The sequence below is a fragment of the Oculina patagonica genome, chromosome 5, assembly GCF_052425735.1.
Source record: "Oculina patagonica isolate OP01 chromosome 5, crgOcupat, whole genome shotgun sequence".
Lineage (NCBI taxonomy): Eukaryota > Metazoa > Cnidaria > Anthozoa > Scleractinia > Oculinidae > Oculina > Oculina patagonica.
Window position 1 is genome coordinate 15620172 of NC_135762.1, and position 17282 is coordinate 15637453.

The window sequence follows — 17282 nt, forward strand, 5'->3', positions numbered from 1 at the left end:
ATATATGATAATACAAATGCGGCCTTACACTACTGAAGACCGAAAAAAATTTTCAGGCTCTGAGCGGGAGTCGAACCCACGACCTTTGCGTTGCCAGTGCAATGCTCTACCACTGAGCTATCAAAGCCACATGAGAGCGGTTGTATATGGGTAATCCCTTTATGGTGGACATGATACCGGCCCAAGTATATGTGAAATAAATGAATGTGTGTCCAGCAGTAGCAATGAAATATATATATGATAATACAAATGCGGCCTTACACTACTGAAGACCTGAAAAAAAAATTTCAGGCTCTGAGCGGGAGTCGAACCCACGACCTTTGCGTTGCCAGTGCAATGCTCTACCACTGAGCTATCAAAGCCACATGAGAGCGGTCGTATATGGGTAATCCCTTTATGGTGGACATAATACTCGGCCCAAGTATATGTGAAATAAATGAATGTGTGTCCAGCAGTAGCAATGAAATATATATATGATAATACAAATGCGGCCTTACACTACTGAAGACCTGAAAAAAAATTTTCAGGCTCGAGCGGGAGTCGAACCCACGACCTTTGCGTTGCCAGTGCAATGCTCACCACTGAGCTATCAAAGCCACATGAGAGGGTCGTATATGGGTAATCCCTAGGGGAATGATACTCGGCCCAAGTAAGTGAAATAAAGAATGTGTCAGCAGTAGCAATGAAAATATATATGATAATACAAATGCGGCCTTACACTACTGAAGACCTGAAAAAAAATTTTCAGGCCTGAGCGGGAGTCGAACCCACGACCTTTGCGTTCCAGTGCAATGCTCTACCACTGAGCTATCAAAGCACAGAAGCGGTGTTATGGGTAATCCCTTTATGGTGGACATGATACTCGGCCCAAGTATATGTGAAATAAATGAATGTGTGTCCAGCAGTAGCAATGAAAATATATATGATAATACAAATGCGGCCTTACACTACTGAAGACCTGAAAAAAAATTTTCAGGCTCTGAGCGGGAGTCGAACCCACGACCTTTGCGTTGCCAGTCAATGCTCTACCACTGAGCTATCAAAGCCACATGAGAGCGGTCGTATATGGGTAATCCTTTATGGTGGACATGATACTCGGCCCAAGTATATGTGAAATAAATGAATGTGTGTCCAGCAGTAGCAATGAAATATATATATGATAATACAAATCGGCCTTACACACGAAGACCTGAAAAAAAATTTCAGGCCTGAGGGGAGTCGAACCCACGACCTTTGCGTTGCCAGTGCAATGCTCTACCACTAGCTATCAAAGCCACATGAGAGCGGTCGTATATGGGTAATCCCTTTATGGTGGACATGATACTCGGCCCAAGTATATGTGAAATAAATGAATGTGTGTCCAGCAGTAGCAATGAAATATATATATGATAATACATGCGGCCTTACACTGAAGACCTGAAAAAAATTTTCAGGCTCTGAGCGGGAGTCGAACCCACGACCTTTGCGTTCCAGTGCAATGCTCTACCACTAGCTATCAAAGCCACATGAGACGCGTATGGGTAATCCCTTTATGGTGGACATGATACTCGGCCCAAGTATATGTGAAATAAATGAATGTGTGTCCAGCAAGCAATGAAAATATATGATAAACAAATCGCCACACAGAAGACCTGAAAAATTTCAGGCCGGGAGCGAACCCACGACTTGCGTTCCAGTCAAGCTCTACCACTGAGCACAAAGCCAGAGAGCGGTCGTAATGGTAACCCTTTATGTGGACAGATACTCGGCCCAAGTATATGTGAAATAAATGAATTGTGTCCAGCAGTAGCAATGAAATATATATAGATAATACAAATGCGGCCTTACACTACTGAAGACCTGAAAAAAAATTTCAGGCTCTGAGCGGGAGTCGAACCCACGACCTTTGCGTTGCCAGTGCAATGCTCTACCACTGAGCTATCAAAGCCACAGAGAGCGGCGTATATGGTAATCCAGAACCGCCAATAATGAAATAAAGAATGTCAGCGTAGCAATGAAATATAAATGATAATACAAATCGGCCTTCTACTGAAGACCTGAAAAAAAATTCAGCTCTGAGCGGGAGTCGAACCCACGACCTTTGCGTTGCAGTGCAATGCCACCACAGCACAAGCCACATAGAGCGGTCGATAGGCCGGAAGAACCGCAATGTAAATAAATGAATGCCAGCAGACAAGAAATAAAAGAAATACAAATGCGGCCTTACACTACTGAAGAGCTGAAAAAAAATTTTCAGGCTCTGAGCGGAGTCGAACCACGACCGTTGCAGTCAATGCCACCACAGCAGCACGAGACGAGGGTTCTTATGTGAAGATACTCGCCAAGAAAATAAATGAATTGTGCGAGAGAAGAAAAGAATACATGCGGCCACACTAGACTGAAAAAAAATTTAATTATATACAATCTGGCACACATTCATTTATTTCACAATACTTGGGCCAACAGTCCACCAAGGGAACCCTCGACCGCTCTAGTGGCTTGATAGCTCAGTGGTAGAGATTACACTGGACGAGGTCGGGCGACCCGCAGCCTGAAAATTTTTTTTCAGGTCTAGTATTAGCCGCTTTGTATTATCATATATATATTTCATTGCTACTGCTGGACACACATTATTTATTTCCATATCTTGCGACGGTCAGACGCGGAAAGTGTAGAGATGACTGAGAAAGGTGGGTTCGACTCCCGCTAGAGCTGAAAATTTTTTTTCAGGTCTTCATAGTGTACTTTTAATCAATATATTTCATTGCTACCTGGCACACAATTTTTCAAATTTGGGCCGCCCCAAAGAAGACCGCCAGTGGCCAGGGGGGGCGACCCCGGAGGGGTAGGATTTTTGGACACACATTCATTTATTTCAAAAAAGTACGTTTTAATTGGTCGTTATTATTGCCTCCAAGTGCGATAGTGTTCTATTCATCAGTGAACGCGTTCTAACTACTCCCTTGTTTAGCTTTAATATTTATATCGGTTGTTTCATTTTTATTCTGTATCATCGGAATCGTTTGGCAAGCTTGCTAAATTTGTAAATTATATTCGTGGGTTTGCCTGAAATAGCAACAATTGGAAAGGTTAAACACACAGCAAAAATGTTTTTAAAATATATCTCGTTTGAAAAGGGGAATGTATAAAGGGAAGTGTTTCTTGTTGTACACATTGACAAATGTACGATAAGTTTCACTTTATTTCTTTAATGCTTAAATATTGCATATAATTTACATATATTTGAATTGATTACGTTTTTAGCATATAATTTTTACTGTTAATGTTCCAACTCAGTTACATAAATTGAGCGTGCAAGAATATTCCAAAGTCATCCGCAATACAATGTACAACTAAGGCTAGTCTTCGGTCTCACAACCAAAACTATCAGGATCCTGACAGAGTTGTCCTAGCGTCAAAGGCTCGATCGTAGGCTCCACAAAAACTTGGGTTTCCTAAAAATAGATAAAAAAAATATATTAAAAAATGCTCATAATTTGATTATGAGTAAACAGCGTTTTTGTTATTTCTAGAAATCGTCGAGCAATAAATCTAACAAATTTTTTGTTTTTTTGTCTTCGCAATACTGAAAGTTCTTAAAATAAAATCACAGGCAGATAAGTCTCTGTGTTTGAGGCCGCGTGACTTAAGCGTCACGGTATGCGCTACTTGATCCCATACATTCACTGTAATTTGTAACGATTGACCTCCGCTTGAATCAACTGATCGTGAGAAATGCTCCATAAAATACTGAATTTCGCATCTTTTTATCCCAAACTTTGATCTACTGTAAGCCAGATAAATAAAGTTCACTTATCTTACATCTTTTATGTGATCTCTTGTGTTTTTTGGGGGTTTTGAGGCCGTTAATTCCTCGATAGTAGTCACCGCTCCCAGCTAAAGTAAACGGCCTCAAAACCCCAAAAAAACACAAGAGATCACATAAAAGATGAAAAGTAAGTGAACTTTATTTATCTGACTTACAGTAGATCAAAGTTTGGGATGAAAAGATGCGAAATTCAGTATTTTATGGAGCATTTCTCACGATCAGTTGATTCAAGCGGAGGTCAATCGTTACAAATTACAGTGAATGTATGGGATCAAGTAGCGCTTACCGTGACGCTTACGTCAAGGAGCCTCAAACACAGAGACTTGTCTGCCTGTGATAAAATGAGGAGTAAATAAATAAACAAAATATATAAATTGACTTTTTGAGGGTTGCACGTTATTGTAATAGACTTTACTAACAAACCCGTGGTTCTCGAATTACAGATCGAATTTGCCGCTTCCGAGATTCAAACCTGGGCCACAATGGTAGAGAGGGAAAGGGGGCGGGAGACTGGGAGAAAAGGGGCGGGAAGCGGAAGAAGAGAGGGCGGGAAGCGGGATTCCTAAGGTAGCGGGAACGAGGAGACAACAAGTAAGATTTCACAACGTTTCGTTATATTTTGCAATAGATATGGGACATATCGGCTACCGAAAGAAAGCATTGGTGGCTTTCTTTCGGTAGCTACGGTAAGGGGCGGGAAGCGGGAGTAAAAGGTACAGGAAGCGGGAGTAAGAAGTGCGGGAGGCGGAAGGTTCAGACTCCCCTGTCCCCACCCACACAATGGGGTGTGTTCTCGCCACTGCGCCATCCCTGCTCCCCTAACCCAGCTGACTCTACAATCAATTGATTTAAAAGAAAATTAAGTACGTAAAAAAGGCTATCACCTAGATTACTTGAGAGCCTTAGAACTGACAAAAGCAAATCATCTGAAAGGCAAACTTCCAAACAAAAATAATGTAGAACGGAGAGAAAGTCCGCCTGATATCGTAGCTCTTTTAAGAAGCATACTTTCAATTACTGACAAGCGATTCTTTGTGCATGGTTAATTGGTCTTTCTTTCTTTTGGTAGCTGTTTAGCTTACCAGGCAAGATAAATCTACGATATAAGAATAGTTACTTAGAAGGAAAACTGTGAGCTGATAATAATATATTGGTAATGTTAACAAATGGCCGAGATAGGAACGACGACAAGAGCGATCGTCACAGTTTTACATCTCCATATCTCAATTTAAGATGACGATCCATATTCATGATCGCATTTACCATCTCATTTGTAACTTGGTACGCCATTTTTAGCGATGGATTTGAATTTTCCAGCAATCAATTTCAAATTTCTTCTGGTGACAAATTTGACGAGGTACAAGTAAGCTTCAATGAAAAACGGAACATATAAGCCGTCTATGGGACGTACACTCCGTATAGTAAAAATGGCTGAAACGTTTTGGTTCCATTTTTAAATGAATGCCTTATTCATTTAAACTTTATAAATTTGAAACAAAGAAGCAAAACTACTAGTCTTATTAGTTTTTCTTTTCAATCGCTCGATTCTGCTATTTTGCTGGTTATTGGTAAGTGACCCATTTTAAAAAAGCTTTATAAAAGACTGGATGACAGACGATTGTTACCTCTAAGTTTTTCAAAGTCCTCTTTCCACTTCGTCGTCTTTTATGGTGAGGCCATGCGCTATGTACTGCTTCGGTGCTAGTTATGCACTGGAGGTAAAGAATGAAACCAAGCACTAGCAAAGTGGTTATGAATCTACGTTGCATGGTTGCTGTTGAATCCTAGAGCCAAAACTAAAAGACGCAGTGCATCAACTCATTTTTATTGCCTCATTTGACGCCCACAAACACTACATAATGTAACGAGATTCTTTTAGAAACAGTTACTAATGGAATGAGAGTTAAATATTTGTTTAAGTCAAGTGGAACACGTCCTATTCAATTTTCGTCATGAAACGTTTTTAGTTGGTTTGCTGCTAGTTGTGACGCTAAAAACCTGTTACTTGTCCCAAAAACATCAAGCGTTTAGAAAAAGCGTCTTTTGAAGGAAGCGTTTGGCAGCGGTGACAGAAACATTCCCGATTTAAAAAGCCATTTCCATTAATCAATTTTCCAATGTACTAATTGGAAGAAATCAATTAGTACTTTAAACCAGATGTAGCTGTTTTATTGTTTGAAGTTTTGTGAAATGCTTGGAGGTGGATGGGTAGCTACATTGCTTTTATTTCTTTCCAAATGTTTCTGGCCTGAAGTTATATGTTCTTTTCACGGAGAGACAAAGAGACATGTCGTCGTTGAAAGCCGCTTCACAGAGAAGAAAAATGAAAACTAAAAAAAAAAAAATCGCGCTGTTATTATAAAGGAAATCATATTTTTCGTTCAAATCGGGCATAGAATAGTAGTTAGAACTCCATCTCATAATAAAAGGTGTTTCTTTATAACGTTTTAATATAATTTACTCGTTTATAAATCCTTAAAATAGAATCTTTGGCTTGCTTTTCTTTTCAGTCTTTGTCAAGAATTTACCTTGAATAAATAAAAAAGATGTTTGGTAATGTAGGCATGACGAGGTAAAGGAAACAAGTTGTCATCGAGCAAACATCATATAATGCACCACCGTTTTTGCTGCTTGTAAAACATCCTACGCTTTTAAAGTACTTTAGCTAAAAAGCAATTATAATTACATAAGTTGATTAATTTAACTCACGTCCTCTAAGTGCAACTCGAAACATATTAAGTAATATAAGTTAATTTAAAAGGCTAATGTCTTGTCGTCCTTGTGTCAGAAGCAATACTTTCTGCACTAAAAGACTTAAAACATTCTGCTGCCAAATGAAAAGAAAACATAAAAAAGAAGAAAAGAAACCGAAGAAAAAGTACAAAGATTTAAAGAATGCTAAGGTCACCAACAGTCCATAGTAGGCAAAACACACAATTTAACTCGTGTTTAAAGCAAGAAATTAAAGTTGTCTTAAGACCGTCTCTTAATGGGGAGCAAGGTTTTGCACTGCGAAGTACTTTTATATTTTATTCCAATAAATTAGCTGATGGTAACATCTATTTCCGTTCTTGCAATGGATTATAAATGCTTTCACCGGCGGATATAAGAACACCTGGGATAAAGCTCGTTTTAATTCCTTTTTTGCGCCTGTTAACATTTTAAATAGAAAAACAATTTCAAGAAATTGAAATTTTAAGATGCTTTACGACTTTGTGGTATTTTCCGTGTTCTGACTTATTAAACACTTGGCAGTGTCTCTTGCGCCTAATGACTAATTTAAAAATTTTGTCTGTAGCCCTATTTGGCGCTGATTTTGTGCATCTTACGATATGTTGCTTATATATGTTGCTTTTAGAACATATTAGTCACGTTGACTTGCTCGAGGCATAGTTCGTATTTTGGCGTAAGATATTTTAGCCAAAAAATACCCATGCGGAGAGGAAACGATACCCATCTCGCCGAAGCGTACCGATCTTGAGCCATTAAGCCAAGTTGAGCCAAGTTCCGTTAATGGGTCCTTAATCGCTTTTCTTTCTATAGGATTGAAAGCAGGTTTTCTATAGGATGCGAAGAATTTGGGACACCAGCGAGATTGGCAGAAAGACTCGAAGTTACAAATGTTTATACCAGTTGTTAGCTCGGTCCGGCTTGATGTATGGCTGCTGTGAGGCTTGGAAACTCACGAAAACGGAAGCAAAGAAGCTGGACGTTTTCCAATACAAGTGCATTCTGAGAAGTGATTATAAGAATAAGGTGGCCTCAGACCAACTCCCACCAACAAATCCAGGAAAACACAGTGGTGAACAGAAGAAGCGATGAGATCAGAAATCAAAGATGGAACCGGATTGTTCATAAAATGAGGAAAGACAGAGAGGAACATGGCGTCATAACGTTGGAGTGGAGGCCAGAAAGGAAAAGAAGACCGGGTCGCCCAAAAACAACACGGAGGAGGATATTGGAAGATAAATGGCAAACAGCTGGGTGGCAGTCATGGGCAAATGACAGAACCCTTACAACAAATCGTAGTGTGTGGAAAGAATATGTGCCTTATGGCATGGAAAGATATAGGTAGGTGATCGATTTTCTTGACCCGAACCAAGTTTTCCTTGAAAAATTTTTTCGGACATAACTGTTACTCATAGATATGGTGATGCGCTTTATACTCACTATCTTGATTGCTATTATAATATTACTTTTAATGCTCTCGCCCCTTCTTTCCTGTGAAGAATCTGCCGAATAACGATTTATTGAAACAACTGAACGCACATACCACACTAGCGGTGCATCAGCCGATTCTCGTCTCAAGAGCCGTTTGTCACTCTTAGCCGGCGGAGCTTGTGCACGATCGCGAGAAACAGGAGAAACACTTGTATCTCGTGCACAAGTGCACACTTTTCTCCGACATATGTTTTTGCTTCTTTAGACTAAGCTGTAATTTCACAAGCATCTTTAGGGTTTTGGAAAACTCCAGAAATATTCTACAGTTTTTGTTCTTTTTAGATCAGTTACGTAGTATCGTACAGAGCAATAGGCAAAGCCTACGATTTAGGTACCAGCAATAACTTAACTTTTCGATGATGGTTTAGGTAAAAATTAAAACTAGCCTCCGGCCAAGGATACCAGTTTTCTAAAGCTCCTTGCATATGAAGGTGTAAACTTGGTACACTTGAAAAATCTGGCTTAGATATGCGTTATTGATTATTTTAGCTTGGCTTGGCTTAGCTCACCCTGGTCCAGTCAATATTGTAAGTTGTTGTACTGTTTGTCTTGGTAGTTGTTAGTCATATTGTCAATAAGCTTTACTTTGAGAAGTACCATTGTAACTAGTTCTGTTTGTTATTAAAAACGGTCCCGTCCTAAATTTAAAATGCACAATCCTCAGGACTCGGTTTTTTTTTTACTTTTCTGTACTAAATATACAATTACGTCACACTGTTTTTTTTAATTTACATTTTAATACATTCTATCGCATTTTCGAAAGTGTACAGCGTATCTTAGTAACACCATATGTTCATATTATCATCTAAATTATTTCTCAGTTCAACAGCGGTCACTTTACAGCTCTCGTTTTTGGTAAAGCCTCGTTTATTTTTTGACGATGTTATTAACTGTCTCAAAGTCCTTTCTGACTGTAGAGCTCGATCGTCTCTTTCTCTTTGGTAGAGCTCCCGGCGGAGGTAGCGAGGGAGGAAGTGGAGGAAGCGATGGAAGCGATGGAGGGACGGTTGGGACAGGAACTTTGGACTCAAGACCTGGAGCTATTTGGCTTTTGCAAAGAATAGTCCGATAGCTGCTACACTGTCGCTGTGAAAAGGAACCAAAGTCAGTACACATGTGTTATTGTTAGGAACGGACCATTATTTTCTTGGAGGGGGGGGATAAAAATTTTTTTTTTTTTTTTTTTTTTTTTTTTTTTTTTTTTTTTTTTTTTTTTTTTTTTTTTTTTTTTTTCCAATTTTTATTTTTCTTCCCCCCCCCCCCCCCAAACTTAGTTTGGGATTTTTTCCTCATGTGCAATGCAATGAGTCAATGCACATGATTTACATATGCATTAGGCCAAGTAAAAAAATACAAGTGTTTCTCGTCCCAGCCCGCTCCAGTTTTTGGGGCTGTCTTTATTTGTTTATTATTATTATTTGTTATGTGAAAAGTTGGAATGAAAAACAAACTACAGGCCTTACTTTTATTTTGTACCTAGTTGAAAATTTTGTAAGACATTGCTTTTGTCTGCGTTTTAATACGAAGTCAGGCCAAAATTTTAAAGCCTTCGCACGTTAGGTTGGAGAACTAGGCAAGTTTGCTACTGAAGAATTTGAAGATGGTGCAAAAAAACATCGATATTTGAACAACAAAGATATGGAATGCAACAAAACAACAAATAACAAAACAAAAAGCGCCAGCCCTCTCCTATTTTTTAATAAAAATCCAGACAAGAAACATTTGTTGTTATTTTTTTCTTACTTGGCCTTATTGTGTTATTTAAGGTACTTTAGTAACACAAGAGAGTATTGCCACCACAAATGACGTCAATTAAACAAAATAATATTAACAAAATAACAGAAAGTATAAGTAAAAAATAAAATAAAACTTAATAGGAAACCTTGGTACGATGACAGTAATCTAGTTTAGCCCCGTGATACTATATAGGTGTGGTATGAATAGTCTGTACTTCGCTATCTTATTATTTAGAGGTCGAAATGAAAAAATCAGCCATATTAGTGTAACAAAACATTCACGATGTCTGCAACACTTTTTTTCTGTTTTTCGAATACTGCAGTAGGCAAAGCCACTCGACGAACTGCAGCTCTCAGGTATATCTACTGTCACAAGACAATCAGCCTTCGTCAGAAGTTACAGACAGTGAATTCTTTTTCTATCTCTGAAAATTGGTCTTATGGTTTTGCTTTTATATACCCCTCCAAGTTCAAAGTGCGTTCGTATAAGGCTCTGTAAAAATCGAAGCAAAACCTAGCTATATGGCTTAGCTTCCTCGAGTCTCTTGTACTAACTCATAAACCCATAAAAAACATTATCTTTCAACATCTAATGGAAAATATAACCTTAATTTACGGATAGAAATCAACCTACGGCTATAAATATCGATTTTTTTTTTCTGACGTGCGGAAACAACTTGAAAACGTTAGCATATTTTTTTCAAGTTGCAATCCGTTTCCATCCGAGCTATCCGCAGCCAAAGATGCTCGTTAACAGTTTCAGTGTTCTGATATAGTTTTTTTTAATAAAAATGGACTTTTATTGTAAGTTTCTGCGACACAAATATAAGTTTTGGCTGTTCAAAAACCTTGTAAAATCCGTGACATGGTCCCTTTAAAATATATTATCATTTGCTTTCGACGAAGCTTTAGTTAGCAGAATTTTTACAGAGAATAAAGGTACGTTGCATTCTAGGTTGAGTCATATGAGTAATACAGGGTAAGCAATACACACCTCAGATGGCTTCTGCGTGCCCCACCAGCCCCATCGCCGAACCCTACTGTCATCGTCGTTTGAGTTGCTCCTACAAAGTTTGAGTTGTCTCTCTATTAATGTTACATACGCAGAATTCTGAACGACTAGAGATAAACTAAAAACGAGGAGTGTGGCAACAGCAGCAAGCTTTCTAGGCATCCTCCCGACGCGGTGTCTGCGGAGTTATAACTAAAATGAACAGAAATCAGTTTGCGTTTACTTATTGTTAACTTATGAAGTCACATTGAAAGTTGACATAACAAATAGCCAGTTTCAGTACAATAATTATAACTCCTTCAGTGGATGTTATTAGCCTGATCTGTACCTATATGACTTATTTGATTAAGCTACCAATTTTGTAGTGATGCCTAATTTATAGCGTGATTTCTTATTTGCTTGCAAAACGTGGGCGAGATTTCTTTCTTTGAGATTTAATGAAGTTTTCTTAGTGTTAATCAGATATTCGAATCTGTCCAAATATGATATATTACATATAGCGTTTTTTATTTCGTGTAAATATTGGTCATTAAGTTTTGCAAATGATACATCCTCACACTCTCGACTTAGCTGAGCAAATAATTACTAACTTTCACCTGTGAGTACGGTATTAACCAGTCAATTTTCCAAAAGTTGCTAAGACCCAATTGCAAAGAGACAAATGAAGCGATAAATAATGCTAAAACTGGGGAACTTCTTTTTTGGTATCACCAAAAAACAAATGGTTACCGCTGAATTCCAAGAAATTTTACATTACGCAGATCATGACGTGGTGAATGCGGCGTAGGTTAATGTGTTGAGCAAATTACAGAAGAAATTTATCTTTAATTTAGTGTGAATACATTTGACGTCATCACTTCCGTGCCCACTTTTGCCCGAAATATTGAGACGGGTTTTGAGGCAATTTAACGTTTTGACCGTTCCGTTCTATTTTTTTTTTTTTTCTCAAGGGATTTTTACTGAGCTAGAATGCTACTCACATGACATGACAGTGGTTTTATTTTTTTCTCACAGACGTTACAAATGCCCTGAGCTTTTTTTTTAAAAAAAATTAGTTAGCGGTCGCTTTCAGATTCCCAGTTAAATACAATTTTTTAAAAGTTACTTTGTCCGCAGTTGTTTGCAAACTGACTTCACAATATCTGTTACATGATACAATTGTAAAATCAAATGTCCACGATGTTGCAGTTTACCGAAATAGAGGGAGAACAGTATTATTTTCACTATTGGAAAAGAAGCTCTCCTTTTCTGTAACATCGCTGTTGTTATTCTCATTTTTCTAGGTTACTGTATTAACCGTTGTGATGTGATTAAGTTGCTAGTCCATTTACAGTTGATAAAATTTGTTTCTTTTTTCAGGTGGCGGCTGAGCTAATATTAAATGTGGACATAAGCTTTATTTCAGTAATTGCAATCTGGTGCACTCAAACAATGATCCAATTTTAGGGTCCGGTCAGATTATTTATGAATAAGGGATAGATAAATCATAGTGGGTTCAGGTGTATTTTATTTTGTTTATAGGGGGTGGATCATAATTGAAAAAACTCAACGGTTTCAATTTGAAAATTTTCTGTTTCAATTTGGCCTATTATGCGACTGATGAAGGGGTTATTCCTGAAACGTTTCGCAAAACGAGACAACATTTCAGCCGTACTTCTATAACTCATTATAGTTCGTCGCTAAATTTTTTTCCGATTCTGATTGGTTTAAATTTATCACGTGACGCGATAGTGTTCATCCGCGGAGGGCACTATCAGCCCTTATAGTTCACCACTAAATTTTTTCCGATTCTGATTGGTTTAAATTGAACACGTGACGCGATAGTGTCCGTCCGCCGGAGGGCACTATCAGCCCTTATAGTTCACCACTAAATTTTCTCCGATTCTCATTGGTTTAAATTGATCACGTGACCCGATCGTGCCCGTCCGCCGGAGGGCACATCAGCCCATAGTGCCCCGCCGAAGAAAAATGCCCGGATCGATAGTGCCCGCCCGTGACATTTTTTGTAAACAAGCGTGCCTACAAACAAAAAAACCTAACCAAATTCACTGCATTTAGTGGGTTTCTTGTCTGGTTTTGTTTCGTTTGTTAAATTTCGGCTTTCAATTGAGATTTTTATCCTGAAAAGTAAAAATAATTCACGATGCTCGTTTTTGTATGTGCGCGCGGAAGAAAATTTAGTGCTGAACAATAAAGACAATAGAGTGTTTCTGTCTCGGAACTATCGGTCTGATGTTGCCCCTGGAAATTTGATGTTCTTAAAACTAGCAATTAGCCCTCGAAGCTCGCTTCTCCGGCTAATATTTGTTTTAAGAACATCAAATCCGGGGAATATCAGCCGATAGTTCCTCGACAGAAACACTCTATTGTTAAAATAGTGCCCTCCCGTGAAAAATGCCCGGATCGATAGTGCCCGCCCGTGACTGTTTTTGTAAACAAGCTGCCTGCAGACAAAAAAACCCAACCAAATTCACTCCATTTAGTGGGTTTCTCGTTTGGTTTTGTTTCGTTTGTTAAATTTCGGCTTTCAATTGAGATTTTTATCCTCAAAAGTAAAAATAATTCACGATGCTTGTTTTTGTATGTGCGCGCGGAAGAAAATTTAGTAGTGAACAATAAAGACAATAGAGTGTTTCTGTCTCGGAACTATCGGTCTGATAGTTGCCCCTTGGAAATTTGATGTTCTTAAAACTAGCATATTTGCCCTCGAAGCTTCGCTTCTCGGGCTAATATTTGTTTTAATCTTTTGGCTCATAAAAATAAAAACATAAACTTTCTTTATCAAAATAATATAAAGCATGCATATAAAGAAACACTGGAATGTAAATCAGGGCACTGATAAGGAAAGTAACAGTGACTGTAATCTTGTACTATATGAAAGTGCACCAGAGGTGAGAGTAAAAGTGATTAAAGTGAAGCAGAAAAATTTTCTTTGGCGACGTTGCCACAAAGCAGGACACTAGTCAACACGATACACCTGATTGAACAAACTTTAAGCTTGCCAATGCTGTCTATCCAGACTCCCATTCGGTCTTATTTTTCATGGTTTATGCTTTTCACAGGGTCAACGTATTTATATTTTTTTTCCAAACACTTTACACCTTGCTTTGTGACAATGTTGCGAGACAAGTTAAAGAAAATGTTGCCTGTATTTCTAGACCTTTAGAAAGATAGGTCCGCAAAATATGACTTCTTGTTTCCCTTGTGTTAAAAAAAAACGAGATAAACAACTGAAACGAATGCATTCATTCGTAGAGGGCCTTTCATAGTATTTTTGTAGTGACTTACTATACAACAAACAAACGATTAACATTGTATTTCTTTGTTTTTGGGATCGTTTATATACATATCCCAGTTAGGAATTCTTCGTCCGTTATCTCTCGGAGATCTATTATACTTTGTGGTGGCTGTCAGTGCAATTACTATAATTTTAAATTATTTCAGTTACATACTATGCGACAAATATGCATTAACAGTTTATTTTATTTGAGATCGTTAATTTACATATCCCAGTCATGATGTCTTCGTGCGCTGTTTCTTGGTGATATATCATCCGTTGTACTGACTGCCAAGGCCTGTTAAAAAAAACATGTGTTAAAATAACAAAATGTTAAAGGGGCACAGTTAAATTTCGAGACTTTTTTTCGTTGAGATAAAGAGAATCAGATGGAAAAGTAAGTATGCATTCGACCCTAGTGGTCCATCAGGCGAGAGTATATCTTCGGTTTTAGCAACACAGAATGGCTAGGAGCATTCCAGCTTCACCCTGGATAAAATGCTAGTTCAACGCAGGATTACCCCTTGGCATAAAATTCACAGGCGCCCATTTAAAAACAAAGTAGCCCATGGACAGCGGAGCATTTTTCCAACTGGGGGGGCTGACTAGTGACTTGAAGTGGGGGGCTTAAGAGACTCTTCTCTTATTAACTCTTTATTTTTTTTGTAAAAGTGGGGGGGCTAAAGCCCCCCCCCCCCCCCCAGGCTCCGCCGTCCCTGTAGCCTGAAATGATTATCTCATTGTTATCGTTCGATAGCGTAAAACCATCGAAAGTAACTTACACCAAGTTGCTCAGTAACTTTTAAGGAAAAGTTTGGCTTACTCGGTTATCCACGACCAATAAGGCAACTCAAATAAGCGTTCATCATTCCGACTTAAAGAAAAAATAAATTGATTTTGAAACTGCTCTTAGTGAAAGGAGACAGAATGTAGTTGAAAAAAAAATCACCTTAACACTCTGTATGCTCAATAATCTTTATGATATCTAAGATGATTTTATCAATGAAGGCTTCTTTTTTACCTGTTTTTTGTTGAATTTTGGTCTTCTTTGCCTGTTGGAAGACGTTTCAAAGCTGTTGCGTTGTGGGCGTTCTTCTACAAGACTGGTAATTGATTCAGCGTCGTCCATGATTGCCAAGAAAAATGTTAAACAAACGATAAAAATGCACCAGTTCTTGCTTTGCATCTTCTCGATTAACATTGACAAGCCCGCGCTTTGAATGCCTGCTCTGATAACAAGAACAGTCAACTTATAATGCCTTGAAATATCTTCAAATAATCCAGAGGAAACAGTCAAAGAAATATTTACAAAGGAAATTAACTTTTTTCCTATAACTGGTGACACTGAAAAGCAAAGAGAAGCTCGCTAATGTTTTGAAAAGTGTTAAGAGAAGGATTTCCTTTAATTCACTAGTCTCTAATGTACTAAGTTAGCAGGCCGGAAACCTCGCGAAAGACTTTTATGAACAACAAAACTAATTCTTTCCCATCCAAGAAAAAGGTGTTTGTTTGCGTGCTAAACAAATGTGTCGCATCCCTTAGTAATTTTAACGGCACCTATACATAATGCCATTAAACACGAAAATTATTACAAATATTTAGAGAGTGCTGTAGTAATCTAACCAGCGGAATCGTAGGGTCCACTGGTTTGATCTTTCCTCTTAAAAACACTCCCACGTTGCGAACATTACCCATTCTCATGTGTACTTCGCTGACACCGTTGATTACTAAGTGAACGTTAACATATCTCACCACCTGGGAGGCGCGGTGGCCTAATGGTAAACGCGCTCGACTCCGAGTCGAACGCCCCGGCTTCGAGCCCTGGCCGGGGCGCTGCGTTGTGTTCTTGGGCAAGACACTTTACTCTCACAGTGCCTCTCTCCACCCAGGTGTATAAATGGGTACCGGCGAATTTACTGCTGGGGGTAATCCTTGCGATGGACTGGCATTCCATCCAGGGGGGAGTAGCAATACTCTCAGTCGCTTAATGCTACAGAAACCGGGATAAGCTCCGGCTGTATGGGCCACTTGGCTCGGGCACAGACTTTACCTATATCTCACCACACATTGTTTTTTTGCGTCATCTTGGTTTTATTCACACATTGAATATCCACAATCATTCACAATGTCTTTGGATTTAACAAAGGTAGTTTAATTCTGTAACTCTCGAAATATACTGAGACAAGCTTTTTACAACAGTAATAACTATAATCTGAAAATTGCCATCTTGAGCCGACTTCCTATGTGTATTTCTGACGTCAATTGGAGCAATACTTCTCTTTAACTTGGAAGCAAACTTCATCCTCGAACTTGAACTAAAGTAAAAAGCAAAAACAAAAAGTTAGGATACAAGAATGTATGCATTGTGGGATATTAAAAACCATAAGGTTAAAACATTGTTGGATAAGCAAAAGTCAACGAAATATCTCAATATTTCTAGGAAAAAGTTTCCCTTGTTGCCAGTCATTAAGTGCTTAATGTAACTGCAAAACAATATCTCAAAAAAAACTTTCTAGAAACAACAAATGAACAAACATTTTTGACAGAAAGAACAATTTTCACCGATAAATCGATCCAAAGGAAACTCTTTCAAATTGCTTAGGGCATAAAGCGATGGAATTCAGCATTTAACCAAATTTCTTGGTTCTATTCGCACTGAATGTGTCGAGGCACTTCGGTGATGAGAAGTAAGACAGGATTCCTCTCTTGTGAGAAGTCAGCTCTTTTGTCATATTTCAGAAAGCTAAGATATTTACGTTTTGTTTCCGTGCTCTTCTGTGTCTCTGTCATACGGAAACAGGCAGAAATTTTGCTATTTTATATTTCCGTTGATCGGAAACAGATACGAACCCTAAAATACATGTCCCTTTCTAATGTTCCTCTAAAGCTAAAATTGTAAATTTTAAGAAAACATTGCTTTACCCTTTTAAACTTTTTCTTCAGTTTTTTCCAGCGCTTGTTTCTAAGAGGACCTCGCAAGTCTTTCCATTTAACACAATTGTCTGCAAAGTTAGTCACCGTCCTGTAGGTGTCGGAGTCGATCACAGTAACGTAACTTTCGTTTTCAGCCACAAACGATAAAAAAACGAAGAGAACTAGAAACATTGCAGCCTTGTCTATGACCATCTTTTTGGACAAAAAATTGCTTTCGTTTCTTCCTTTTGGTAAAAATGGGTTGATTTTGTACGCTGCTTAATATATTACACTGTTAAAACTTAAAAAATGTCA

General features: G+C 38.3%; 2 protein-coding genes and 3 long non-coding RNA genes across 5 annotated transcripts in view; 1 reads left to right on the forward strand and 4 right to left on the reverse strand.

Moving 5' to 3' along the window:
* The window catches only part of LOC144652962 (uncharacterized), a 124928-nt gene that overhangs the window by 31937 nt on the left and 75709 nt on the right, over nucleotides 1-17282 (forward strand). The gene's annotated exons all lie outside the window — the stretch shown is intronic.
* Nucleotides 3170-5657, reverse strand: LOC144652960 (uncharacterized). The gene is made up of 2 exons (XR_013570636.1): nucleotides 5434-5657; nucleotides 3170-3434 (listed from the first exon to the last, which is right to left on the reverse strand). It is a non-coding gene; the product is annotated as an uncharacterized LOC144652960 (long non-coding RNA).
* LOC144654506 (uncharacterized) lies at nucleotides 8698-11011 on the reverse strand. The gene is made up of 2 exons (XM_078514655.1): nucleotides 10760-11011; nucleotides 8698-9115 (listed from the first exon to the last, which is right to left on the reverse strand). Exons 1-2 carry the CDS (start codon nucleotides 10937-10939, stop codon nucleotides 8897-8899), a joined length of 399 nt encoding a protein of 132 aa, XP_078370781.1. The 5' UTR covers nucleotides 10940-11011; the 3' UTR covers nucleotides 8698-8896.
* Nucleotides 14084-15542, reverse strand: LOC144654508 (uncharacterized). The gene is made up of 2 exons (XR_013570922.1): nucleotides 15076-15542; nucleotides 14084-14352 (listed from the first exon to the last, which is right to left on the reverse strand). It is a non-coding gene; the product is annotated as an uncharacterized LOC144654508 (long non-coding RNA).
* Nucleotides 16185-17281, reverse strand: LOC144654507 (uncharacterized). The gene is made up of 2 exons (XM_078514656.1): nucleotides 16977-17281; nucleotides 16185-16369 (listed from the first exon to the last, which is right to left on the reverse strand). The coding sequence occupies exons 1-2, from the start codon at nucleotides 17178-17180 to the stop codon at nucleotides 16313-16315; spliced, it is 261 nt and encodes an 86-aa protein (XP_078370782.1). The 5' UTR covers nucleotides 17181-17281; the 3' UTR covers nucleotides 16185-16312.